The sequence below is a fragment of the Betta splendens genome, chromosome 9, assembly GCF_900634795.4.
Source record: "Betta splendens chromosome 9, fBetSpl5.4, whole genome shotgun sequence".
NCBI lineage: Eukaryota > Metazoa > Chordata > Actinopteri > Anabantiformes > Osphronemidae > Betta > Betta splendens.
Genome location: NC_040889.2, coordinates 26,316,041 through 26,342,839, shown reverse-complemented (window position 1 = coordinate 26,342,839; position 26,799 = coordinate 26,316,041). Strand labels below are relative to the sequence as shown.

General features: G+C 49.1%; 1 protein-coding gene across 1 annotated transcript; it reads left to right on the top strand.

Annotated features, from left to right (window-relative positions):
* On the top strand, positions 1-26,143 carry tmem8b (transmembrane protein 8B). The gene is made up of 13 exons (XM_029161821.3): positions 1-367; positions 4,342-4,531; positions 4,828-5,035; positions 7,209-7,342; positions 7,905-8,173; positions 10,272-10,654; positions 14,691-14,787; positions 15,062-15,185; positions 17,311-17,453; positions 18,825-19,003; positions 19,424-19,570; positions 22,171-22,287; positions 25,033-26,143. Exons 1-13 carry the CDS (start codon positions 283-285, stop codon positions 25,366-25,368), a joined length of 2,412 nt encoding a protein of 803 aa, XP_029017654.1. The 5' UTR covers positions 1-282; the 3' UTR covers positions 25,369-26,143.
* Positions 26,144-26,799: the final 656 nt, after the last annotated feature.

Genomic DNA, 26,799 nt, shown 5'->3' with positions numbered 1-26,799 from the left:
TGTGCGGTGGCCCGGACGCCGGAGTGACGAGCCGTGTGGTGCAATCGACGTCTGCGCCGCGCTCGGACTGACAGGCGCGGACGTCCAATGAAATAAGTCGACATATTGAGGCTGTCAAATCAAAGCCAAAGAGGAGGCGCTGTCCCGTCGTCGTCTGAATTACGTCATGCACAAACAGCTGGTCGTTGGCAAAAAAAAAAAATCTGAAAAAATGTAGACCAGCACAGCGCCTGAGAACTGCAGCCGGGCTGGAGCCCTCCACTAAGTATTTCGCTTGTAACGATGTTGCAACGGGAGCGTCTGGGCTCAGGATGGAGCCCCGCGAGCCTCCGCGTGCTTGTTTACACCTATCTCTGCGCTCTTGGAGGTGAGTCCCTTCCGCTCGGCGCGCGCGCGCGCGCGCGTGTGTGTGAGTGTGCGGCTTGGATTCACGGGAGCTGTTCCTTTTGTCGGTGGTGCTGAAATCCTCCACAGCAGCGGCGGCAGCGGCGTCGCCGCGTCCCGTTTCGCCTCCGAACCGCCGCCGCCGCGGATGCTTTTAGACCAAACGCTTTTCATTAACACGGGGCGGCTCCGGTTACGTGACGCGCGGGGAAGGTTGCTGCTAATTATGGCACTCAACGCACTGACAGATGCCCCTGAGCTCCACAGGAGAGCTCGCCAGGCTGGACGCTGCCTCTCGGCGCCTCTGGGCTTTATTCTATTTGTTTCCCACTTGTTATAAAGAAGCAGAGACAAGTTGAGGCTCGCTGTCATAGCGTTAGATCTCAGCAAACGCGAAGACGCCGAGCTTCCAGCCACATCTTTATTGTTTTGCCTTCAGACGTATTGATCATGGCCACATTTAATTGGATTCAGCGGCGATACTTAAGTTACATTTCAAATCTCTTTGAATGCAGTTATTTGTCACAGGAGGTGACCAAAAGTCCCTTCGTTATTGTGCTAGTATGATCTTGAAGAATGTTTTCTGGTCCTCAAGCGTCTTTGCTGCTTGAAACAAAGGCTCCAGCAGTGAATCCACCACCGCTGCTGCTGCTGAGCTCTGTGGAGACGTGAAGGTCTGTCTGCGGTTCCTGACGGACGCACTTGTTGCCGTTTTGCTCCATCAGTTTGTCTAAATCTTCTGACTTTGTTGAAAGCTCCACTCCCCCCCCCCAGTCCCCAGTCCCCAGTTCCCCCACTTTCTGTTCTTGTACATGTCACAAGGAGGAAACATCTTATATTCCAGCCTGGGTCTCATTGGGAGGGAAATTGGACGTGTGTGTGGTTTTTGCTGCTGACAGCGAGTGTGTGAGGCTGAAGTGAAGGTCCAGTAATCCTGCCTGGTTCTTACAGATGCCTCTCCTCTGGGAGCTGTTTACGAGACTTAAGGATCCTTCAAGATAATGAGAAATTTCAAAGAGTAGCTGCTCCAAAACATAAAGTTTAAAGACGGGCTGAGCGTTGGGGATAAATCTGTGGCTGAGATGACAAAAAGCAGGATTATGTCTATATTAAGCCTCTAACAGAGTAAAACAGTGGTTGGGAGGTTCTCGCTGACGAGATTAGTCAAATGAGGAGCGTGCAGTAAGAAGGCGGGTGAGCTCTGCTGCCATTTGTTAATCTTGAAGCGAGATGACTTTATTTAGCTGGTAAACAACTATATTTAGACAGTTCGCCGTGTTTACACCCCCGAGTGCGAGCGTGTTTGTGTGTTTACAGTGTGCGGCTGCTGGACTGGCGCCGCGGCTGCTGTGCTGCTTTCGGGTGCGTGTCCTTTGCCGAGTCTCGTTCATACGTGCGGACAGTTTGAGAGCACACGCGCGCCTTTATGTCGTTCACTCACATATTCAATTTGTCACAACGTTCCCAGCTGCCGATTTGTTTGAAATCAAAGAATCATAACTGTGTGACAGTTCTGACAAGTGGTGTGTGCACATCTGTACGCAGACGTGAAGGAGGATGAACCACGGCTAAAAATAATGCACCGCAAGCTGTCAACACTTGAAATTGCTGTGTTTATGTAAAGTGAGGAATAATAAAAACATTAGAATTTGTTTATTCGACTCTTAATCTGTAAAAGGATGAGTAAAAGACTGGGAAATGCCCTTAGTAATCGTCTTACAGAGCCTTTAAAGGGACTCGCCCCTCAGGCCACTTTATGTTTAGAGTGTGAGGAAGATTATTTATGATGTAATAAATGGTGATTTACTTGTGTACAAGGTTGTGTTGCCTGAAGGTTGGTGATAAAAGCGCATCCTAATTTAAAAATGTCATTTAAAGATGTGCAATCAGGATCCGCGTCTCGGTTCCAGAGGTGCAGAACGTCGGAAAGCGTTAAATCAACCTGTTCTGGCCTGACGTTCACTTTTAGTGATGCGTGGCAGGAAGCGTCTCTGTTTCCGTCATCGTCAGCTTTGCAGCGGCTCCGTGGCTCCTATTGATCCAGGTGTGGAGCGTCAGGCTGTGACGTGGACGCTTTCTCCTCGTCTCAGTCGCAGGAACCCGTGGAACGCAAGGACACGGAGCCTCAATGCAAAGGGCGTTTGCCCAGAATGGAGATGAGAGGCCTGAGATGAGATGAGGCCTCTCTGTGGGGATCCGTGTCCGGCTCCTGACGGTGCCGTGGCTTCAGCCCTGTTCTTCACTCTTAAGGCTGTGTCCGTAGGAGCAGCGTGAGCGCTAATGCTGCTCACAGGGAGCTGGGCCGCTCGACTCAGCGCCATCAACACGGAGGCAAAAGGCAGAGGCGAACGCGCGGCGGCGGCGGCGGCGGCTAATGGCAGCATTAGTTCCGTGAGCTCACTTACTGTCTCACTAAATCTGGGATGAATTGGGCTCACGCTGCTCTGGAGGCAGAGTCGCCAAATGTAGTATCTGAATACGAGCTGCAAATGAGACGAGAGGAAAGTGGAGACGTGTGTGACGCGCACACGTCACGCACGCACACACACACGCACGCACACACTCAGACGCACACGTGCACGCACGCACACACACGCACACACACTCAGACGCACGCACGCACACACACACAAACGCATACACACACACGCACGCACGCACGCACACACACACACACGCACACACACACACACACACACACACACAAACACGCACACACACGCACACACACACACACACACACACACACGCACACACACGCACACACGCACACACACTCAGACGCACACGTGCACGCACGCACACACACGCACACACGCACACACACACACGCACGCACACACACACACACGCATACACACACACACACACGCACGCACACACACACACACACACGCACACACACACACACACACACACACAAACACGCACACACACGCACACACACACACACACACACGCACACACACGCACACACGCGCACGCGCACACACGCACGCACGCACACACACACACACACACACACACACACACACCACACACACACACACACACACACACAAACACTCACCACAACACGCATACACGCGCGCGCACGCACTCACTCACTCACGCACGCACACACACACACGCATACACACACACGCACGCACGCACGCACACACACACACACGCACACACACACACACACACACACAAACACGCACACACACGCATACGCGCGCACACACGCACGCACACACACGCACACACGCACACGCACGCACACACACACACGCACGCACACACACACACACGCATACACACACACGCACGCACGCACGCACGCACGCACACACACGCACACACACGCATACACGCGCGCGCGCACGCACACACACACACACACACACGCACACACACACACACACATCTTCACATTGAGGATAATACAGATGTGCGCAGTCCCACACTTTGCTCCGCCGGCGTTCCGGCTCCCAGCGGTTCGGCCCGTGTTCTCCCCGCGCTGCTCATGGAGGTAATATGGCAGATTAAACCTGCCACTTGTCCCGCTGCTCTTTATATGCAGAGCCTTCGGTGGATCTAATCCGGGGATTTGACATTATACGGGACGGGAGTGCGCTCGCATACATGCAGCTCCGTCTGAGAGGAGTTAAAGCGTGTGATCCCGTGTTTAGATGAGCAGGTTCTCCTGAGGCTGAGGGGTTTAAGGCGGCGCTGCGGACGGGGCGACCTCCGCCTTTATTGCCTTTGTTGTCTTTATTCTCACCCATGAATCCGTCGCCGCTTGTGTTTATTCGTGAGCCACTGTGTTCTGTGCTCAGAGGACCAGAAGACGCCCCCCCCCCCCCCCCCCCCACACACACACACCACCATCAGGTCAACATTTGCATGGTCTCCCTGCTTGTCGTCACTTAAAGACCCCCCCCCCCCACTAACGCCCCCTGTCCCCCACAGATTGCCTTTTTGTGACTGAATACTTCACCCGCACGCCTCGTAAGCTGAACGCCTTCAACTCGTTCGCCAGCGTGGAACTGTTCCACTTCAATGTGCCTGACGACACCATGATGGCCGTATGGAACCTCATCACCTTCAAGGAGCAGGGGGGCACGTTTGGAGACAGCTGCCCCAACCGCAACGTGACTGTGTAAGTCCCGCTGGTCCCGTTGTTGGACCCCACCCATAAACAGCGCCACTGAGCCTTTCTGCTCATTCTACGATGTTGTCTGGCTTCTTCTTCTGTGTTCCTGTGACGTCGCTGACTTGGTCATTACATCGACTGAAGCTGGGTGTGATTGTGTTATGATTTAAACAGAAGGCGCCATCTGCGCTGCTGTCGTCAGCGGCTCCTATGGATGAGTTCCACCGTTTGGCTGGTGCCGCCGTTGTTGATGAAAACATTAGCACTAACAGGAAATTGAATGTTGGCTTTGTGATTAATAGGTACTTCAGGTCCGGGGCACCGCCAGTAATCAACCCCCTGCACACCCGCTTCCCGCGCGACACGGCGGTCCCCGGGTCCTTCGCCGTGACGCTGACCTGGACGCTCCCCAACCGCACCACGGGGGCGTTCAACGTGAGCAGCCCCCTCCCCGGAGACTGGTTCCTGGCCGCACATTTACCCAAGGATGAGGGCAAAATCTCCGTCAAGGTGAACCTGAACCACAGAACACAGAAATGCACAGTGTAGAATGGATCCCACTGGAGCAGGAGCAGGAGAGCTCCCACTGTGGGAAACACGGGGTTTATTTATGTAACTACATTTACAGCTGAGATAAGTTCTGTTCATGAAGGAAAGGCGTGGCATAAACATGATGGGAGCGAATTTGTGGGATTAGTATTCCAGCTCGTGTTGCAGAGCTTAAAGAGGCAGAACGGGGCCGGGGACTTCTCTACATCTCGTCCTGTTCTCCTGTTTGGCCGTAAACACCTGCTGATTTCCATTTCAGGCTATTCATTTGTCACCGGCGCCGGTTCCGTTGTGCCTCCTTTGCGGGCGGACTGCGCCTGCACAACAATCAGAAATACCATCAAAAGCCGCCGTGGACGCGGCGCACAAAAGAATTGGTTTGCCGCGGTGTCACAGGCGGAGACACGTGGCCGCGCCCCGTCGCCGCGCCGCGCGCACGCAAACGGCGCGCCTTTCACACATTCCGCCCTGTGAGGCGATGTTCAAGCGAACTGCTCCTTTCTTTGGGCCGTGATATTTTCCGGTAACGCGGCTGGAAACAGCGCGAGCGCAACGGCGGCCGCACGCGGCGTTTCAGGCGATCTCCGTTAAATGCTGCGTTTAGCGGAAAGAAGCGGCGGTGAGCTGCGTTTCCTGTCACGCGGTCCCCAGAGGCGGCGTGGGGGTCGCTGCGTGGACGCGCTCCGTCCGCGGGGGTCGCTGCGTGGACGCGCTCCGTCCGCGGGGGTCGCTGCGTGGACGCGTCCGTGGAGCCACGAGGCCTCGCTTCCGTCTCCTGCTTGAACCTCATCGCACTTTCACCGGAACAAAAAGCAACATTAGATAACGTTGTTGACACTTTTTAATTTGCACGCTTGGTTGCACGACGAGCTGATTCGAAGTCATTACACTTGATACAAAGCTTAGCGCGAGCGAGGAAAAGAATATTAGCTGTTTATCCGACCGTGCGGTCATCACCGCTGCGTCTGTAGATGTTTGCGGGTGTGTCGCAACCAAACGTGTGCATCGAGGAGCAACTTAGTGAAGAAGTCTGTTACACAATCAACTCAGGAAGGAGTGTTCATCATTTCATCTTTATGACGCTCATTAAGTCACAGTTGGCCCGAACAGCGCATGCTGACTTTTTATTACTTCCTATAGAAATATACTTATATGTATTCTATATATGTTTCTTCATTTATATCGTATACCATTTTGCAATATTATTACTGTACTCAGACTTCGTTATTGGCCTAGTTCTTCATTTAAGCAACAAACACATCAGTTACTGGATAAACAGCTTTACAATCAAACCCAATGCATCTAATGTTAGAGTGATTCACCGTAAACAGGAGTGTAACGGCTTAAAACGTGGTTAGACGCACTAACTACCGTACCACTGTCATAGTGGAGGACGGAGCATTTACTGCAGCTCTGCTGTGATGGATTGCATTATAGCGTGTACTTATATCTACTGTAATAAACTGGACAGTCAGTGCATATCGTCTTAGTGGAGCAGTTGAAATAGGGCTATTAATGCTCTATAGTCTAAATGTAGCTCGAGACGGTTTAACATCCTGTCAAAATGGAAATTCCTGGACAAATAAATGATTCCTCAAATTCTTTTTTGGCAAGAAAATGATCAAACAGCATCAAAAGCTGCCTGCAGTTACTCGCTGAAGCTTAATTGAAGCCTTTTGAACTGGGTCCTGGAGACGCGTGCAGGTCCCGGTGACAGGCCGTAATAAATCAGAGGGTCACCTCGGCGGCTGGCGAGTAATGACATGCCACAGTAATTGTGACTCGGGCACAGAGGTTAGTTGGCAGCGACGCGGGGCCTCATTCTGCATTCACACCTGTCCCCCTGCATCAGGTGAAACGCGCCCCCTTCCTTTCAAAAACACATTTCACCAGCGATCATGTGCAGAACCAAGCCTCGCTCATCTCACACTAATGGACATCGAGCATTAAAGCCTCAAAACAACAGGAGTGAAATAGCAGGTGCGCGTTACGCTGAGTGATATGAATCCTGCAGGCTGACGAGCTTCATGCACACAGTCCATTAGGAATTCGCAGCCGGTCACAGCAGCGACTGATCTTCTCTTTGGCAGCGTTTGAGGCCCATTGGTGAGTGACCGCCGTGCTCTCTTTGCAGGGACTGTCTGAGGAATGCCAGTACCTGTTCCAACCGCAGCTCATCGTCCAGAGGATAATTGGAATATCGGTGCTCTATCCTGGATACTTCATCGACCAGATGATCCCTGTCCATAATAGATCAGCGCTTTACAAGTAAGTCTTCCAAGAAGTGAAGCTAAAGATAGGTTCACTGACGTCACACACATGGTTGTGAGCGGCTAAAGAGAAAAATAAACTTTTTTACTGCCACAATCTATCGCCCCAGGCCTCATTTTAAATTATGATTTTCCTGGAGTCTTCTATATAAGCTTGGGTTGCATTTTCATAAAAAAGATGCAATTTCCTTGTGTGTGTTCACCTTTATTAACTCTGCCAAGCCTAAAATTCACCTCAGTGTTTTCAGCAGAGCATTGTGGGTTTTTTCCCAAGCCCTATTTTCATTTATTGATTTTTTCAAGATCAATAAGGTCTTAAATCCCAAAAGCAATTTATATACAGTAGCTAAAAAGATAGACACAGTTTTTTTTCTTAGGAATAATATTTTACACATCCTACATATTGTAAACAAACATATTAACTTGAGTGTTTATGGATATTATACATTGCTTTATCTCTGTCGGTGCACAGCTTTCAGCAAACGGCTGCTGTCCCTGTCTTAAACACCTGTGTGTGTGTGCGTGTGTGTGTGTGTGTGTGTGTGTGTGTGTGTGTGCAGAGTGTTCATCCCCAATTATATATCAAAGGTGAAGGTTCAGCTGGTAAACTGCAGCACCAAGAACAGGAGCAGTGACAGTTGTCCCGTGGTTCTGAAGATAAGAGCGCGGGCGCCACCGGTGCATAACTCGAGTGCCCTCGACTGCAGGGAGTGGAACCCTTGTGAATTAGAAAGCGTCGTACCTGCCTGGGAACAATGGTACTACATCCTGGTGGAGAGATATCTGAGCAACTCCGATGTCTACTTTCGCATCGGGGTGCAGGTCACAGGTCTGTGTCTTATTTCCTTTTTATCTCCCCAAAGTAAAGCTGCAATGATTTGTCGTTACAACCAGCAATCGAGTCGTACTCATTTGGTATCATCAGATTACAGTGGGTCTGACTATGCAGGTTTATTGGTAGTATGTTGGTTGAAAATGACCCTTTCTGCACAAATATTGCAGCAAAATAGTAAATAAGAAAGTAGAGTCATGTTACATCATTTACAAAGTAAACAATGCAGAAATGAAGCCAGTAAGTCACATTTACCCTGCAAAGCTATTAAATCGAAGCCGCCACAGCATATTAGGCTGCTACACAGATGTTAAATAATCACAGGAAAATATTTACACTCATCATCGTTGTTTGAAGCCCGTTTCCTTTTTAAAACTATTTTTAATAATGTGGCACAAAAGATTTGGAACTGATCCAGATTTATTATTTCCCGCTTCTGCTCTTATTGTGAAAGGTTTGTTTGCAACGTTAATCACAACCTTCTCTACTGCGACGTGGAAGCCACTGTGTAAGTGAGAGTATTTTACCAATTAGAACACTGTTAGTCATTATTAGCAGCGACGTGTTGGAACTTCTCTTTTTATCCTATCGTTTTCAAACAAATTGAGATAACGTTTATCGCCGCCATCGTTTGTCTGTTTTACTTCCAGCGTTCATTATTTTTCTCCCTGCTGCTCTGGATGTGTAATTTAAGATCACAGTGCTGTCATCAATTAGACCAAAGTGGATTTGTGCATCATATTATAACTAATATGCTGAATTACACAGGCGTATGGCTTTTAATTAGACCCAACGAGCAGTTCTTTGGTGGAACCGAGTCCGCGTCTCACTCATCGGATCCGCGGGGCAGGAATTGAATTCTGGACATGTGTTCTGAAAAGGGGAACGGGCAGCCAGGCACAGCCAGGCCATTAGGAGGCTTGTTGGAGAAAAGGCCAGAGCCCAAACGGAGGCGGTTCACACGCGTCTGCTAAGAGGCCACTGATACCGCGCTTAAGTGCTACATGCTGCTTTTGGGTTGAGCAGAGCCAGGACATTCTTTAGGCTCACTCCACAGGGAGGGCTCACAAATCAGTGGGAAGCCCACTACCGTGGAGCCAACACCTCCCCCTGTTCGCCACTGTACTGTGCACTTTGTCACCATAGCAACACAGACACTAATTATTCACACTTTGTCTTTCGCCCTCTCTGCCTGGCAGATCTTACTTGACCTTTTGTGGATTTAAATTAAAGAAGAGCTCAGGTTCAGGGAGAAAATGCCACGCGGAGTCGTCACCTTCTCCCGCTTCCACGCTGTTATTGGTTATTGTTGTTATGAGGTGTCTCAGAAATCGGTGCTCTTATGTGAAATCACACCAATTTGCAGGTATCGCGGCCACTGGCAGACACAAAGTGCTAAAACTAGCTCGCACTCCATTATTTATTATTGCTGTTTAAACGGCGTTTTCGCCGTAGGTGTCCTGCTCTCCGCTGATTACTGGAAACTGAGGAGCGCTCCTGTTGATGAAAGCAAAGCCAAGCATATTCTTTGGACTGTGATTGCTAAGAGGCCGTGCGTTTACACAACGCCTCCTTCCTCACACAGCATTAGGATAATAACCGATTTACACAGATTTGACTTATTTTTGCTGAAGTTTAATTCAAGCCGGCAATATTTGGCGCTTCCGTATTTTCCGAGCTGCACAAACGGACGCCGCGATGCTTCAAACCCTTTCAAAAACAACACTACGCAAACACTTGTGAGCTGGAAGAGCCTTTGAAACGCTGCTCCCAAGGGGATCGGTGGTGCTTTATGGTCCTCTCCGTCAGCGCTGGTTTTGCAGTGGGCTTCTTTTGTGCTTAGTTAAAACAGGCCGTGTGCAATTACTGCGAGTATTTGTCTCATTAAAAACCATGTCGAGCTCTGAACCTCGCTGTTTGCGTTGGGGACGACAGCCAAGGGGGATCGTCGCAAACATTTGCAAAAGCGCGTATAATAATGCACATCTCACCCGGTTCTAAGTGTTTGTTTGTGCCGCTCATTGACTCGACCGTGACGTGACGCGCGGTGCATTTGGACCTCCATCACGACCGGCCTTCGCTTCCCGCCCCACAGATTGCTCCAAGTCCAACCTGTCCAAGGACCAAGCGCAGCCCAGCTCCTCCATGAACATGCCCCAGTCCTTCGGCTCGGCCATGGGCTTCTCCCTGTCGGACACGCTGGCGGCGGCGGCGCTGCCCGGCCTGTCGCACAACGCCAGCGGCGCGCGCGCCTCGGAGGACGGCGTCGTCTACCTGGCGCCCGCCGCCGACGCCAACAAGTGCTGGCCCATCCGGCCGACGCTGCGCAACGAGCTGGACACCTTCTCCGTGCACTTCTACGTCTTCTTCGGCCCAAACATATCGATCCCGCCGGACCGGGCGGCCGTGTTCGCCATCAACCTCATGCCGGTGTTGGACAGCGGAGGGGTCCTCAACATGGAGCTGAAGCTCAACACGGTGAGTTCAAGATCCCGCTGCATTGTGTTCAAATATGAAGCATCAACAGGAAATGCATGGTTTCCAGGAGACAAGAATTAGGTGGAGACAAAACATGCAGCGAACAGCGGTGAATAATTGGGCTGGTTACGTGTCTGGCTGAGCTGTGCTGCTAAATATGGATGCTCATATGGCCGCGGAGTTTGCTGTGGCAGCTGAAAAGGTTCGCGGGGAAGCAGGCGCCAGTGTTTGGGCTCGTGACATATGTCCCTAATTGAGAGCAAACACAATGCAAAAATCAGCCAAACGGGATGTGCTGTGTCTTTGTAGCGCTGTCCCTCCAACAGCAAAGCATTGCGTATGCACCTGCTGTGGCTCTGGGAGTCTGCAGGGAGCCAGATGCTGGAGAGCGGCGCTGGCAGATGGACTTTTAAAGATTTTACTTGTAATGGAAAGTATTGGAGCCAGCGTTGAAATAAGCAGGGGATGAGGGATAGCGCTAACAGATCTCTTTGATTGTTCAGTTCAAAGGAAAACACTGACATTTTGGGAAATGCACTTTTTTCCCCTGTCTTCCTGGGAGATAGATTGATATCGGTTTCATCTCCCTGCATTCAGAACAGATATTGGTCAAGGGCGGTTTCAGCCCATGGTGCCTGTGGCTCGGCCCGAAGGAGGGGAGCAGGTGGAAGAAGATGAAAGAACAACTGCGCCTGTCCGACAATTTAAATACTGACAGACCTGGTTGGACACCAGCTCCTTTAGCTGTTTCCTTGAACCTGTCATCAGCAGAATGCTACGAAGGCTCACATTTCTCATATTCTCAGCTCTGTTGTTGCTTGAAAGCGACTGTGGACTCGGCAGCAGCGCGTTGTGATCGAAGGCTCCCAAACAGCGATTGAACAGACCTTGAGGAGGGTTTGCTTTATCAACCGTTCATCAATTTCAAATCGAGTCGGGTGTTACGTCTTGTTTTTCCAGCAGACTCGCCGCCGATAAATCACTTGCACTTCGTTTTCGGGTTGCGCCGGTTCTGCAAAGAGCAGCTTCCATGCAGCTGCTTCCAGCGCCTCCGTGTGAATGGGAACATTGGACGTGCTCGCGTGCGCGGGAGCCGCCGACCTTCCTTCGAACGCGGCCCGCGCATTTCTGCAGCCGCCGCGCGGACGGCGCCGTGGTGGAACCCGCTCCCGATCGTCCTCTCAGCTCTCAGACGCGTTCTTCACACAGAATGTCACGCTGTATTATTCTGCGGACAGATTTCTCCCCTCTCAGCGCTGATCTGTCACTCGCTTGTCAGAGGTGCAGGATCCGGTCGGCGGCTGCCATCGGGCGACTGCGGCAGATTTGCAGGGCTTTAGGAGACAATAGCTGGAGCTGCTTGTCTGCCCTGCATCAGTCGTGTGAAGGGAATGCATATGGCTTTTACTCCCAGTGACACCTCCACTGGCAGCGCATCGCTTTTGCCGCTTCAGTTCCGTTCTTCAAAGTTTTTTTCAGGTACAGTGAGGCATTTGGTGAAGGATTGTAAAAGCTAAGCATTAGTCTTCCATATACATTCACTCTATGAACCTCACGTCTGGCAAAATGAAACCACCCTGGCATCCCGATGCTGCGGCAGCAGACCAGCAATAAAGTGGATTAAATGTGTTCACACCTGAGTCGCCTCTTGGCCTCCACATATGAGAGCGTGTTTGTAATTTGATTTGGAAGTATTGAACATGGAGACGTATGAGCCAGCGACGAGCGGCACCGGTGTGACGCGCTCCAATCCTTCTGCCGAATACGAGGCCGCTCGGCTTCTCCTTTAATTCAAATTGCGGCGCTCTTTAATTAGTTTGCTCACTGGGATGTTGAGCCTTTGGTTCATGCGCCGTGTTCAGCCGCGGGGTTGGATCCGCTGGCTTTGTGTCCCACCTGGCACGTCCTCAGCCCAACTCCAGGGAAATCCAGCAGAGCCGAAGCCACACGAGTTCACAGCAGAACTCGTGAGCTCTCCTCTGTTTGTGCAATGCTATTGTTCTATATGCGCTGTTGTTGTATGAAGATGCTAATTGAGTCTTTCTGGAGTATTTTGCTCAGGTCAGTGACCTTGAGCGTTGAATTACCGGAGGATAGAGCCCCTGATTGAATTATGCCCTGCCACTCACATTTAACAATCACAATCAACAGCTGCTTAATGAAGCAGGCATATAATTCACAACATTAAGTATGATTAATGTAGCGGCGTTCACAAACAGCGTTACACAGTCCTGCACAAGATAACAATAAATAAAAGCCCAGACTGAATTAAGGTTTAACACCAGACGGGAATTTAAAACGTGTACAGTGAAAAGGCAAAAGAAAAACAGCAGAAAGATGCACAGTGGTCATTTTGAACAACAGGAGCTTGAGCTGAGAGTCAGCTTCAGTCTCCAAACCTATCAGTAAAATCTTAATTTCAGCTCCACACAGACATCAGGGCGAAGGAGGAAACAAAGGAGCTTCCTAGTTTAACGCTCACCAGTGGCTCGGATGATGGATGTGAGAAGGATCAGACGCGTCCGCCAATAATCGCCTCCATCTCGCTTCCGTAATTTCACGTGTTTCCTGGTGACCCAGGATGTTTCTGGGCCTCAAACAGGCAGAGATAGTTTGTCAAGGTGTTATCCACCCGAGGGGTGCGTCAGTGCAGCGACATGTGGTCTCTGAAGCCTGCGTCACTCGCCTCTGACTGTCACCAACACAGCAGAGCTGCTGCAGTTCATCATATGTGGATAAATAACTCTGCATATTCTGTGTTTTGAGGATACAGAACATCGGAATCTCATCGCTTCTTTCCATTTAGGGGCTCATTCAAATTCAAAGCATCACAGTAAATCAAAGGCCTGTTAGCTCGGTGTGAAGCGGCTGAGACCGCGTCCTAAACAAGGTCCCAGTGCAGTGGTTTGCTTCCTGAGACTGGGTTGGCTTTGTGAGAACTCTGACCTGCAGGTGGTTTTACAGGAAAAGGTCCGAGGATGAACTGAGTGAGGACATTTGGGCCTGGTGTGGGTTAAAGCGCCGGTGAGCCGGGTCTGACGGGGCTCGGAGGAACCCTGATGGCAGGCGCTCATCTCTGAGGGTTTCCTGACCTGTGTGTGTGTGTGTGTGTGTGTGTGTGTGTGTGTGTGTGTGTGTGTGTGTGTGTGTGTGTGTGTGTGTGTGTGTGTGTGTGTGGTGGCACTGGATGCTACCATCTGTGAGTGCTTCCCAATCCTTCATCCTGGTACTTTGGAAAGGCCAGCTGTCATGATTAAGTATTACAACCAGGAGGTTCGGGGCCAGATGGTGAGTTTAGGAAGTTTGAAACTTCAGCACCTGGCAAAGCGTTTGTTGAGTCATTGCATTAATCAGCAACGTTACGGCTTCTTTGCGTTGACATTATGCTCGTTTGGTGCTAAAGGGCTGATGGGAATCTTATTTATTCAAGCCATAATTGCCTTCTGAACATTATCCTTGGCGCCGGTTCTATTTCCCTTCGGACACGGAGCAAATGCACCGACGTGCTGGATGTTGTTCGTCTGTTGGGCTTTTGTTTGACTGTCAAACTCACATCAACACTGTAAACTGCACCTAACGGGCTCTGCGCCACCGGAGGAAGAGGCGCTGAATGATCAGGAGGCATCTTGAAGCTTATGAAGTGTCAGATTTAGTACTTGAGTCCACAATGCTCCTCTTTCTGTCTGGCTGCTGTTTGTGCACCTGTTGCTCAAACACAAACGCACCAAATGGGGCTGTAGTGGCCTCCGAACGTCTCCTCACAATGAATCACTCTGTAAAAGCACACTGCGTTTCTCGGGTGAATCTCCAGTATTTCCGTCTTTTTGTTTTTTCCCGTGAGCGTGTTAATGTATAATTGATGCTTTAAGGAGATAAACTGTCAACATCTTCATCTCGGCGCCTCAGGCAGACTGGAGCAGAGCGCTGCGCTCCGTTTGGTGGTTTTGCGGGTTTTGGATGAGCCGCTGAGGCTCAATTGGAGCTGAGGCGCTGGTGGCGGCTCGCGGCTGACGTTTGCCTGTGTGTCGTCCTGCAGTCGGCGCTGAAGGGAGCTAACGTCACCGTGTTCGGATGCCTGAACCATGGGATGCCTCTCTTCCTGCGGGAAAACTCCTCGCTGAAATGTGAATCGGGTATGAAACCTCCTCCTGTAACTTTACTATGAACTTTACAATGTACTTTACTATATACTTTACAATGTACTTTACTATGTACTGCACCTTAACAGCTAAAAATGACAACTCCTAAATTCGTGACTGTTCATACACAGTTTACAGTTGGTTTAATGGCACTTCAAGCTCAGTGTAAATTCTCTCTCTATTTGTTTTGGTCACTCCACCTGTTCTGTTATTTCATTCACGTAAAGCTGCTTTAATCTTGCACCCGTCGTTCCTTCCTCCATGGTAGAGTCGGGGGCCGGGTTCTTCCTGTCTGTGAACGCCTCCACCAACATCACCAAGCTGAGGATTCCTTACCCTCAGACAGGCACCTGGTACCTCAGCCTGCGCTCCCTGTGCGCCACCGAACACGGGTGAGACTGTAACACACTATTAGGCATTAGTTAAGCATGAAGAGCCATAATTATTTAAGAGGCATCATCATTTCTTTTATTCTAAATCAAAAAGCATGTACTTTTAATCATTCATATGTTCACATTTGTCATATTTAAGTTAGATACACAAGAAATGTATAAAGTTGAAGTAAATTATTAAAACATTATCTTATCGTTTAGTTTAATAGATGATTTTTAAAACATTTCTCATTTCTCAACATCTCATCATTTTGGAGGTTTGCTCAAACAGAGCCAGATAACTGTACAGTAGCTCTGTCTTTATGCTAAGCTAAGTTTGTCAACTCATCTCTTCATGTAACTCTGGGAAGAAAACGCATATTTCCCACGATGCCAAACCATTTCTTTGCCACGGGAACAGCAGCGCTAATTGTCTCGTTTGCTCTAGTCGTGGACCAGAATGTTTTTTTGACATTTACAAGCTGAAAATCACTACAACCAGTTGAATGACTGTTGTTCATACATTTCTGACAGCTTCATAATCAGCTCTTTGGCTCCTTCCCAGAGCCCCACAGCAACCTCTGTGAGACAATATTTGCTGTCAATTACAAGAAGGCAACTGCAAAATGGCACATTCAGTATTTCTTAAAAACCCATCTTCATCTGACAATCACTATGTTCACCAAAATTAATAATGAAGGCACCCGGGCGCTGTTTAAATGGCGCCATCTGCCGAATGGCAGATTCCTGAAGGTGCCTCTGGTGGACACACATACAGCAGCAGTGACCAGTGGATTCCTCTCTACCTGGTATTTCCATGGCAGCTGCAGTGCAATGAACCCAACAACAAGCAGGATGAATTAAAGTCAAGCTTTGCACATCATTTTGTGGCATCATTCAAGTAGAAATTATCAGGAGACAGTAGTTTGGTCTCCAAAGCAGCATCATAATGTTTTTGGTGTTTTCTACTCTTTCATTGCTTCTATCACTGCTTGTCAGTATCACTGTTGTTCTTCCCACCTACAGTCTAACCCACGGATGACTGCTATGAGCGCACACTGAGTGTTTCAGTTTTGTTTAAAGCCATTGTGAGAAATCTTGGAGCGAGAATGTGGGAAGTTTCCATCAAGTTGTCTCCCGGAGTTCTTAAGTATTAGCCATTCGGCAGATTGAGCTGTTTTGCCAAACCCTTAATGGCATGAAAATGTGAACAGAATGAAATTAAGCAGACTTTTCTCTGGCCTCTTGGGAGTTCCAAATGAATTTGAATAACAGATAATAACAGATGGCGTGGGATACGGACTCCTCACACAGACAACATTGCTGAGGTATGAAGATGCCGCAAGAATCCGAGTTAGTTTCCCACTCACGTTAAATCAGTCAGGCCTCGTTAGAGGAGAGCAGAGGTCCCGTGAATGACAGGTGCTCTTCAAGGCTACAATTAAGTCGATTGATAAAACTTCACAATAAAGAAGTAAGCAGCTGTCTCAATTAAAAATGGATCCTGGCAAAAGGCAGAGAAACACATTTACAGTATTACCATCTGGAGTTTCATTCGCTGTGATTGATTGTGGGAGCGAACAATTAGGAGCGCAACAATGTGGGCTCAGACCTGCCAGAGTTCCTCCATCCCAGCGCCAGACATGAACAGGAGATGTTCCTGCGCTGGTTATGAAACCCACGTGTGTGCATTCTGATGCTGCTCTTCAAAGATATTCTCAGAAATAGAGCAAAAGGAGGCAGCGGAGCCGCGTGCAGGTGGGCTGTGTACCTAATTAAGATAAGTAATGCAGGTTAATCTGTCAGAGAGGAACTCTACAGTTGAGGCTGGTCTCCAACGCACAGACCTCATTTGTGGGGAATTACTTTTGTAATTGCTTTATAAATTCGGAGATGGTACGAGGTGGCCGAGTCCGACATCTGACGATACTAAAACTGCAAAGTGCCGAAGTGCTGAGAAGCCGCAGGTATCGCGCAGTGAACGTGCAGGTTAGTGGCCTCCTCCACTGTGCGTTCAGGACGTTACGGCCGTCGGTCCACTGGCTGAAGGGCCGTTTCCGCTGCAAAGCAAACTCCTTACTGTGCCTAATCGGAGCCTCCTGCTCTCCTGCTGAACGCTGAACCCGCCTGTCTGTGACTTTTGCAGATTTGAGACGTGCACCAACGTCACGGCCGAGGTCTACATGCGCTCGTACCTGACTCCCTGCATCAACGACTGCGGGACGTACGGCCAGTGCAAGCTCCTGAGAACCAACAACTACCTTTACGCCGCGTGCGAGTGCAAAGCAGGTGACGTCCGCTGCTTCACGGTGCTGCTGTTTTTGTGGGTGTGCGGGTTGGAAGTTTTAGCCCTTAATTGCATTCGCTGTACAATGAGTGAGCTGTGGGAGACAATTACCAACAAAACATTCGGTTGATAGATTGGAAACAGTGCAAAGAACATGGCCATAAATGAATAATTAAAAGGGATTTTCTGAAAAAAATGAGAAGAAGCAGAAGCTTTTGTGCACACGAGCAAATCAAATATTTATAAGGAAACTGGGTCATGACTGTTACAAAGGCTGTCTGATTTGTTGGAAGATACATCATGCAGAGTGACAAGGAAATGGAGGCGAGGAAGGTGCGATGACGCAGGTCATCTTCCAGGTCTGAACTGACAATTCAGTGATTAAATTGTACGTGCCCATAAAGCAGCCGGGCATTAATCTTCTAATAGAAGCCGTTTTGATAAGACAATAAAACACGCTCTTAATTACGAACAGCTTTTCAATAAAAGATGAGCTTATGGAACTAAACAAAGCATGTCCTCTGAGGCCGTTTTAATCCTGCCTTTGATCTCCTCTTATCACAGCCGCTTTCTCCGCGCCTCGGTTCCTTGTCATACTTCATATGTGTGACTCCTTCCTGGCAGGCACTTTGCATTCAGCACTTGCCCTTGGCCTGTCTCGCACTGCAAAGCCTCCGCTCAACAGTGCTCAAGAATATTTAATTCACACTGTCTTATCCAATCCACCACTTGATTAGGATCCAATTCGAGTGGCGAAGCAGTGGTGTTTTAGCACAGAAGGGAGTTCACACCAGGAGGCTCTATTGTGCAGAGTAAACAGCTTCACGCATATGTGGTTTGGCTTATTTTGCACAGAAAGAAATGTCTGTTTATGCGAAGGGCTTGATAAAAGATTCATATTGTCAAGGGATAAATATTTTATCCATTTTTAAGAGACACTTTAAAGCAGAGATTTCGAGACAAATTGATTCATCTATAGTAGTTTCTTTTCAAGCCCGTAGCCAGAATATTTAAGGAGACTATTCTAAAGTTTATTTAGAGTTTAAGGAAACTGAAACGGATTGAACTACAGGATTTTTCCAACCTTAGAAGCCCAAAGGCCCACGAATCCCTCCTCCTTCAGATTCCTGTGTAGTTCCTTAGATCCACATTAGTCTTAGTATTTACTGTGTTTGTGTGTGTTTTTGTGTTTGTGTTTGTGTGTGTGTGTGTGTGTGTGTGTGTGTGTGCATGTGTGTGTGTGTCTGTGTGTGTGTGTGCATGTGTGTGTGTGTGTTTGTGTGTGTGTGTGTGTGTGTGCGTGCGTGCGTGCGTGTGTGTGTGTGCATGTGTGCGTGTGTGTGTGCATGTGCGTGTGTGTGTGTCTGTGTCAGGCTGGGAGGGCTGGGGCTGCACAGACAACTCGGAGGCCTACTCCTACAGCTTCCAGCTCCTCTCCACCCTCCTGCTCTGCCTCAGCAACCTGATGTTCGTGCCGCCTGTGGCCATCGCCATCCGCAGCCACTACCTGCTGGAGGCCTCTGTCTACATCTTCACCATGTTCTTCTCCACTGTGAGTGACAGGCGGCTTGATACCAGTTAAAGGCTTGTGGGTGTGGACGGGTGCAGACGCGCCTGCTCTTATAGAAGGAATTGAGCGGTTCACAACCGTCCCAGCTGCTTAAGGCGGTCCTGTGGTGTCTCTGACCAATAGTTGGTCTATGGACCAATGCTTTAAATACACAAAGAAAGCAAAATGGAAAAATTCAAAATCTGCCTTTGTCCTGTAGATATTTAATGAGGGAGAAATCCACTCAGCAGGTTTGCTACTGCAGGCTGAGGTCACCCTGACTTAACAAAGCTACTACATTTATCTGAATGGGGACCCCCCGTCAGCCCAGCGCCGGTAGCAGATGTCTCTGTGGTGTGTTGTCCACTGAGCTCATCAGCGTGTTCACTGTACTGAGTGTGTGCTGTCCTTCCTCCCTGCCAGTTCTACCACGCATGCGACCAGCCGGGCATCGTCGTCTTCTGCATCATGGAGTACGACGTCCTGCAGTTCTGCGACTTCCTCGGCTCGCTCATGTCCGTGTGGGTGACTGTCATTGCCATGGCCCGGCTCAAGTCCATCATCAAACAGGTAAAAAAACCCTTCTACGGTCCAAGTGTTGTGAGTCGATCATCGCAGAGGCTCCAGCACAACATCAAGCTCAGCTTTCAAATGCTTCAAGACACGAAAGAATTCAGATCCAACAGGTTAAAACCGAGATCTAGAGGAGCTGGAGTAGAACGCTGCTGTCATCTACTGGGCTGTTTACTGGTGTCGCCTGTGGGTCTGTGGGTCTGTGGATTTGTGGTTCTGTGGGTCTGTGGGTCTGTGATTCTGTGGGTCTGTGGGTCTGTGGATTTGTGGGTCTGTGGGTCTGTGGATTTGTGGTTCTGTGGGTCTGTGGGTCTGTGGTTCAGTGGGTCTGTGGCTCTGTGATTCTGTGGGCCTGTGGGTCTGTGGGTCTGTGATTCTGTGATTCTGTGGGTCTGTGGGTCTGTGGGTCTGTGATTCTGTGGGTCTGTGGCTCTGTGATTCTGTGGGCCTGTGGGTCTGTGGGTCTGTGATTCTGTGGGTCTGTGATTCTGTGGGCCTGTGGGTCTGTGGGTCTGGTCATGCTGCTGTGGTCTGGCGGCACGAGGCCTGAAAAGCTGCAGAGCTGCAGAGCTGCGTAGATGAATGAAGGAGCATCTGAGCTCCATAAACGGACAGACGAATGTGTTGGAGTGGGCGGCGCTTGGTGCAGCATCCCTGCCTGTTGACATATTGCGGTGAATAACAGTAAACACTAACAGATGCACCTTCTCCCCGGGTCACTCGCTGGCTGAGCACCAGGCCGTCCTGTGTGTGAATGCGTCTGTGTCCATAAACCAGACGCGGGGGGAGGAGGGGGGAGGAGGGGGGAGTCTGCCAGCATCTGCTGTACTCCAGAGTTTTCAGTGCTGCTGATGGCTGCAGAACGCAGTCACTAATCAAATCACACGTGTCAGGACCGAGAGGTGGAACCGCGCGTCGGCGCCGGAGCCGGAGCCGGAGCGTGCGCTCCTTTGTTTGTTGTTCGGATCTTTGCAGGTCCCCACGAGCGGAATACTTTACAAGCGCTTTCTTCTAGTTCACATGAAAAAGACCTTCAGGAACTGCTGAAGGTTGTTTTCCTCAGGGTTTTCTCATTTGTAAAACGAGCTTTGCATCAAATACCTGAAACAAATTTGTTTTTCACTGAATGTTCTCCCATTAAAACCGAGGACTTGTCTCATACTTGTGGTCCTGTGGTTCTGACCAAAGGATGTGGTACTAAACTCAAACACTCAAAGCCAGTTTATGAACCAAACAGCAGATAAAATGAATATCTGTCGACCACAGCTGCAACAAAATGTTGGAAGCTGAGAAAAGAATAATTATAATTAGAAGTCAATTTCAGGGTTTTTAAACTCAAAGCTGCTTCCTTTCATTGTTGACTTTAACACACGGCATGTGCTTCTACTCCACACATGCACCACTACTCTAGAGTGTAAATCTGTATCAGCAGCCACGAAAATATATGTGTCAGCTAAAAATAGCCTGTGTCACATTGACACACAATGATAAATTACAGTGAACGCAGCGGCGGTGAGCGATTATGCATCACGCCTGCATGTGCGCGTGCACGCGCGTGTTGGCGGCTGTTGTCTGGTCCAGCGGTGCAGCATGACTGATGACTGGACCGCGCGGGTCCTCCGGCTGCGGCGCCGCTCCTCTCTCCTCGGTCTGGGCCAATTAGTCGTGCTCGGCTGCAGGCGGCTCATCCCTTCGCGGCTGCAGGTTCCCCCATTGTTATCAGGGCGCCGCCTCCCAGTCGGAGGCGCCGCCCCCGGGCGTGGTGCACGGGCTGGCGCGGTCCTGGAGCACGGGCAGCTTATTGATTGTACCTCCGACCGTATCTCCTTCATGTCCTGCGGCTTAGTGTCAAATTGTGAGGGTTGCCGAAAAAGATGAGAGTGGCAACACGGTTCCCCATTGTTAGCGACTGTTACATCTATTTATGCCAAATAAGCTCGGTCAGCGTTTTGCTCTGTAAGCACTTTGAAATTCTAAGTTTGAGTCGAGCTGAACTCGTGTAACAAATTTTGTTTGCATACAGTAATTCCTGTCATTCACTGATTGTCTGTGTAGTCAACATTAGAGGGAGGATGAAAAGACGGAGCTTCTCGGCCTGTCGTGCTCTACGCTTCTCAGCACATGTTACTGTAATGGGAGTTTCAAGCAGAGTTTTCTTTCAGGCTGGAGTTTCTAGTAGCGGCGTAGTGACTAGGTCCAGATAAGCGGTTTGATTCTGTGCCTCACAGCAGCAGCAGCAGTTTCCGTGGCCCATTCAGGCTTCACTCATTCTGCAGCACTCCTCTCCACTAGCATCTCCACCGTGGCACCAGCTGTGTTAGGGAAAGTGGAGCTCTCGGCGCCACAAACAGGACGCAGGTGCAGGCCGGGAAAGGAATAACAACATCTTAGTCTTTCATTGCTCAGAGCTCCGTGTCATCCCACTGTAAAGTATTGGCCACCGTCCTTCATCTTCACGCGACGCGTGCGGGAGACGGGGGCTTTGAAGGATGAACGGCCGTCCGGTGAATAAATGGGCCGCCTCTTGACCACGCGCCTCCTTCTCGTGTGGCGCGTTGCTGAGTTGCTGTTCTTGTTGCGTGTGTTTCTCTGTCAAGGTGCTGTATCTGCTGGGGGCGATGTCCTTGTCCATGGCCCTGCAGTTGGACCGTCATGGTCTGTGGAACCTGCTGGGACCCAGTCTGTTTGCTCTGGGCATCATGGCTGTGGCATGGGTAAGGATGCACATCTTTCCAGCTACACAGAGAGGAAAGGAAAATTTCATATAACGATACTTCACCACTAAAAAGCAAGATGTGTTATAAATATTTTAGATTTTATCAGCAAAAATGTGCAACAACATTTAACATTGATGGTCTATGTCCAGAGAAAACAGGAAAAACGGAAGCAATATGTTGTGGTTGAAAATGGTCATATCCTACAACACCCAGAATGCATTGCGCTCTGACGATTCACCTGAGCAGCAGTGATTGGACCTACCTGTCGCTTAGCCACGCCCCCTCACAGAAATCTGAGTTTCCCTTCATTCTTAAGTATCACCTGCCATCATTTGGGTCAACTCCCACTGAAAATCAGTTTTTCATTAAAAATAACATCATCAACAAAATCTCAAAAAAATATTTCTACATTTACAATGTGCAACTGCTTTAAAAGCGATATATTACTTATTATTACTTTAATACATAATGTGTGCTTGACATTTGTGGAGGCTTGTAAGAACATGCAGATGACACGGGTCAGCGCGGTCCCTCTATTGTTCCTCGCCCACAGAGGTGTAAAGGGATTAATCTGTCACTTGAGCCAACAGGACGGAAACATGTGCGTGGCTAAAAACTGTAGGTTTCTGACCAAGGAAGCTGTTTTACATTAGGAAGGAAGGGTCTTTAAAAGTTCTGCAGCCTGTGGGTATTAGTCATGGGCTGTAGTTCCATTATAAGTCAGCTTGTACTTCCACTGACTCTTCTCCGAGTCATAATGTGCTCCCTGAACTGAAAAGATAAAAAATAATAGTCTTTCGGGCAAGGTTCTCGGGAAAAAAACAGCCTTTAACGCCAAACCTCTGACATAAGTTTGAAAACAGGGTTTGTGGCTTCCTTGAAGAGAAAAGAAACGGCGTTGCATCGAATAAAGAGTGGGAGTCGTCGCGCTGCGCTTCATCTTTGTGTGAGATGGAGGAAAGTGTGGAAGATGAAGTGCCGTTTAATTCCAGCATGTAAACCTGCTCTGACTCCGCTGGTGGGAGGCAGTGTATTTTACTACAGACTTGATTTGTTTGTTCTTAGATTAACAACAGCGCTGCAGAATTCATGCATTGTGCGGCTGCATAATTCAAACGAGAGTGTATTCAGAGATTTGCATAAAACCATTGGCTTCCGCAGTTTTGCTGCTTTTGTGCAGGTTCTGACACGTTTGTACTCTGATTTAATTATAATTGGGTTGTTAACATGAATATAAAATGCAAATATCATCGTCTGGTCTCCTGTGACAATATCTGCAGAGAGCGACGATACATGAGCCAAAATATCGAAATAAGGGAAATGAGTTTTCTCTCAAACTTCGCACGACTCTGCTGCTAATCTCGTGTCTCCTTCTACAAACCTGCGCTGGCGCTTTGATTACTTGACACTTCATAATTCAGCTGCTGCTCGGCAGCGAGCGCCCGCTCCTCGGCGGCGCCTCCGAGTTTGAGCGACACACATTTTCTACAAGAGCCCTTTCATTTGGACTTGTCATGTTGCTGCAAAGCCCGGCGCTCGGAATGTTCCCAGACACAACCGAATTAGATCAGCCGAGCGGAGGGCACCGAGCGCCCGCCGCTTTGCAGGGGTGTCATAAGCTGTCAGGAGACGGGACCCGTTCAAATCTGTCAATGCCAAATATTCTTAAGCCCCCACACTAAATGAGGTCCGTGACTTACGCTGGGAGGAAGCATGCGACATTGTCTTAACTGGAAAATAAGCCCTTTCCAGGGGGTTCCAGTGTAAACACTTGACTTTGTCCTGGCTTGGATTTACATTCAGCAACAGCCACAACTCCACCCTGGAGCAAAATACATGAAATTATTCATGATTGGCTTCCATTTGTGTGGGAAAAAAATGATGATGTTAATGGAGCAATTAAAATTGACAGGGAAGCCAATATTAAATCTGTAAAGAACTGTTCACGTCCCCCTGCGCCACTGGACCACCGAGAAGAAGAAGCCTGAGCACAAGCTCTGCATTAAACAAGTAACCAGTATCTGTCAAACACGTCATCACTGGCGATCTATCAGCTGATTATGACAAGTGTGATGCACTGCAGCACGAATCCGAGTCAAACGGATGCAGATTTGCTGCTTTTACTTCCCACTGGCCTCCATCTTGACCACTTCAATATCCAGTTTCCACATGAGATGCTCTCATTAAATTACTGTACGAAAGCAAAAGCAGGAAAAAACTCATTTCACAGGCAAAATAAGGTGTGAAAAGATTATTACGGGAGCCTTCGTTTCATAAACATTTCCTGATAGAAACTGATTATTTCTAGACATTTACTTTTTAATTTGGAGTGAGTTACAGGAAGAACATAGAATGATCTGAGGTACGAGTTCCAGTTCCTAGAATGCGACCTGTCAAACCAAGCCTCACGGGGGATGCGACGCTTTGCACCACATGCTGACGCCTGTGTTCGTGTGTTCGTGTGTGTGTGTGTGTGTGTGTGTGTGTGTGTGTGTGTGTGCGTGCGTGCGTGTGTGCGTGTTCGTGTGCGTGTGTGTGCGTGCGTGCGTGTTCGTGTGTGTGTGTGCGTGTGTGCGTGCATGTGTGTGTGTATGTGCGTGCGCGCGTGTGTGTGCGCGTGCGTGTGTGTGTGTGTGCGCATGTGCGCGTGTGTGTGTGGTTGTGTGCGTGCGTGTGTGCATGTGTGTGTGTGCGTGCACGCGTGTGTGTGTGCGCGTGCGTGTGTGTGTGTGTGTGTTGCAGACGGTTCGCACCATCCGCCGGCGGCGCTGCTACCCGCCCACCTGGAAGCGCTGGGTCTTCTTCCTCTTCCCGGGCACCATGATCGCCGCGTCCGCCGTGGCCCTCTACGCCTTCGTGGAGACGGAGGAGAACTACTTCTACATCCACAGCATCTGGCACATGCTGATCGCCGGCAGCGTGGGCTTCCTGCTGCCGCCGCGCGCCAAACCCGACGCCAAGGTGACGCCGCTGAAGCGCCGGCGCGGCTGCGGCTACCAGCTGTGCGTGAACGAGCACGAGGAGCTGGGCCTGGTGGACCCGGCCATCATCTCCATTAATAGCATCTGCACCAGCTGATGAACTCCCCACGCTCAGCCTTTTACCTTAGAGACACTCCATTGCCTTCTTTTACTTGGGTAGTTCACACACGGGAAATTAAGCCACAGAACTTGAAAAAGCAATGTAAATACTTTAATGCAGCTGTGACACATTGGCTCTTTTTCGTTGTTGTTGTCATGGTAACTACTATCAATACAACTGTAATTATTATTCTCTATAGTTAAAGTTGTTCTGATGAATTGTGGGTGTACAGTGACACACTGTTGTTTGTGAATATGTATTTAAAGTCAAAGCTGAAACACTGCTGCTATCTGACGGTGACTGTAAAACTGCTTCTGTTGGTTATTTATTTGTGGTCTTGTAAAAAGGCCAGTTACTTTATTCCAGGGGCACAAACCAGGGGAGACGGTAGAGGGGGGTTGGGGGGGGTGTTTGTCAGGGGCACGGCTTTTCTGAAATTCCTTTGGAATATATCTTTTGCACTGAGACACAAAAAAATGTTATTCTGTACATTTTTATAACGATAGAAACTACAACGGGCATCACCAATGTAAAACCTAGCTGTCATGTGGAATGTTAGACTGTCTTTTGCAATTGCAATGTATTGCTTTTACACGAATGTGCTGACTGTTCGTGACGGGAACAACTCCAAAGGCCAGCTGCCTGTTGAAAGCGCAGAAGGGGAGGCAGGACTACTTCACAGACCTCAAACCAAGACATCACCTCCCTGTTCTTTTCTGACAGGACCTGTGTGACACCACATTCATAAACAATAAATGTTTTCTTTCTTTGCCTCCGTATTACTTCTGCTTTCAAGGCTTTTAAATGCAGCGCACCCGGCAAACCACCCACAAAGACATCGTATTGCAATTCGGGCTCTAATGGAAGCCGGTGGTACTCAGACAGTGAGATGAGATGCTGTCAACAGCATCCTCCCAGGAATAGAGCACGAGATAAATAATTCTCCTACAGAGCAGCAGCATGAGGGCAGCTTCATAGCTCACTGTCGATGTGCAGCCTCTTTCTCGCTCTTTCCCTCCACTGTGTAAAAAACAGAGCGCTGAGAGTTTTATGACTCTTAGCTTTGTTCCGTATTAGGTGTGTTCTATGAGCGGCTGCATAGTATTTATCATTCATTGTGCACAGCGGCACTTTTTTTTCAGCTTGGTTCAGAATAGATGAAAGGATCCATTTCTTTTCACAGGACTCTATACTGTAGCGCTGAGTAACCTGGCCTTGACATCACACAAACTAGCAACACAGGCCTTCAAAGAATAGTTTGACGTTTTGGAAAATGCACTTCTTCGCTTTATTTTTCCAACAGAGCCACAGACAGCAGCACAATGTTCAGACTGTGTACAGTGGAGCATTTAGGAGCTAAAGAGCCAAACAGAGTGAGAGACAGCGATTATTAGGCTTTCAATGGCCCCATAGACAGAAATAAATGCT

Coding starts and splice junctions, on each gene's coding strand:
- tmem8b (XM_029161821.3), top strand. CDS start 283: ATGTTGCAACGGGAGCGTCTGGGCTCAGGATGGAGCCCCGCGAGCCTC. Junction 8,174..10,271: donor CATCGGGGTGCAGGTCACAG/GTCTGTGTCTTA, acceptor CCCGCCCCACAG/ATTGCTCCAAGTCCAACCTG. Junction 22,288..25,032: donor GCATCATGGCTGTGGCATGG/GTAAGGATGCAC, acceptor TGTGTGTTGCAG/ACGGTTCGCACCATCCGCCG.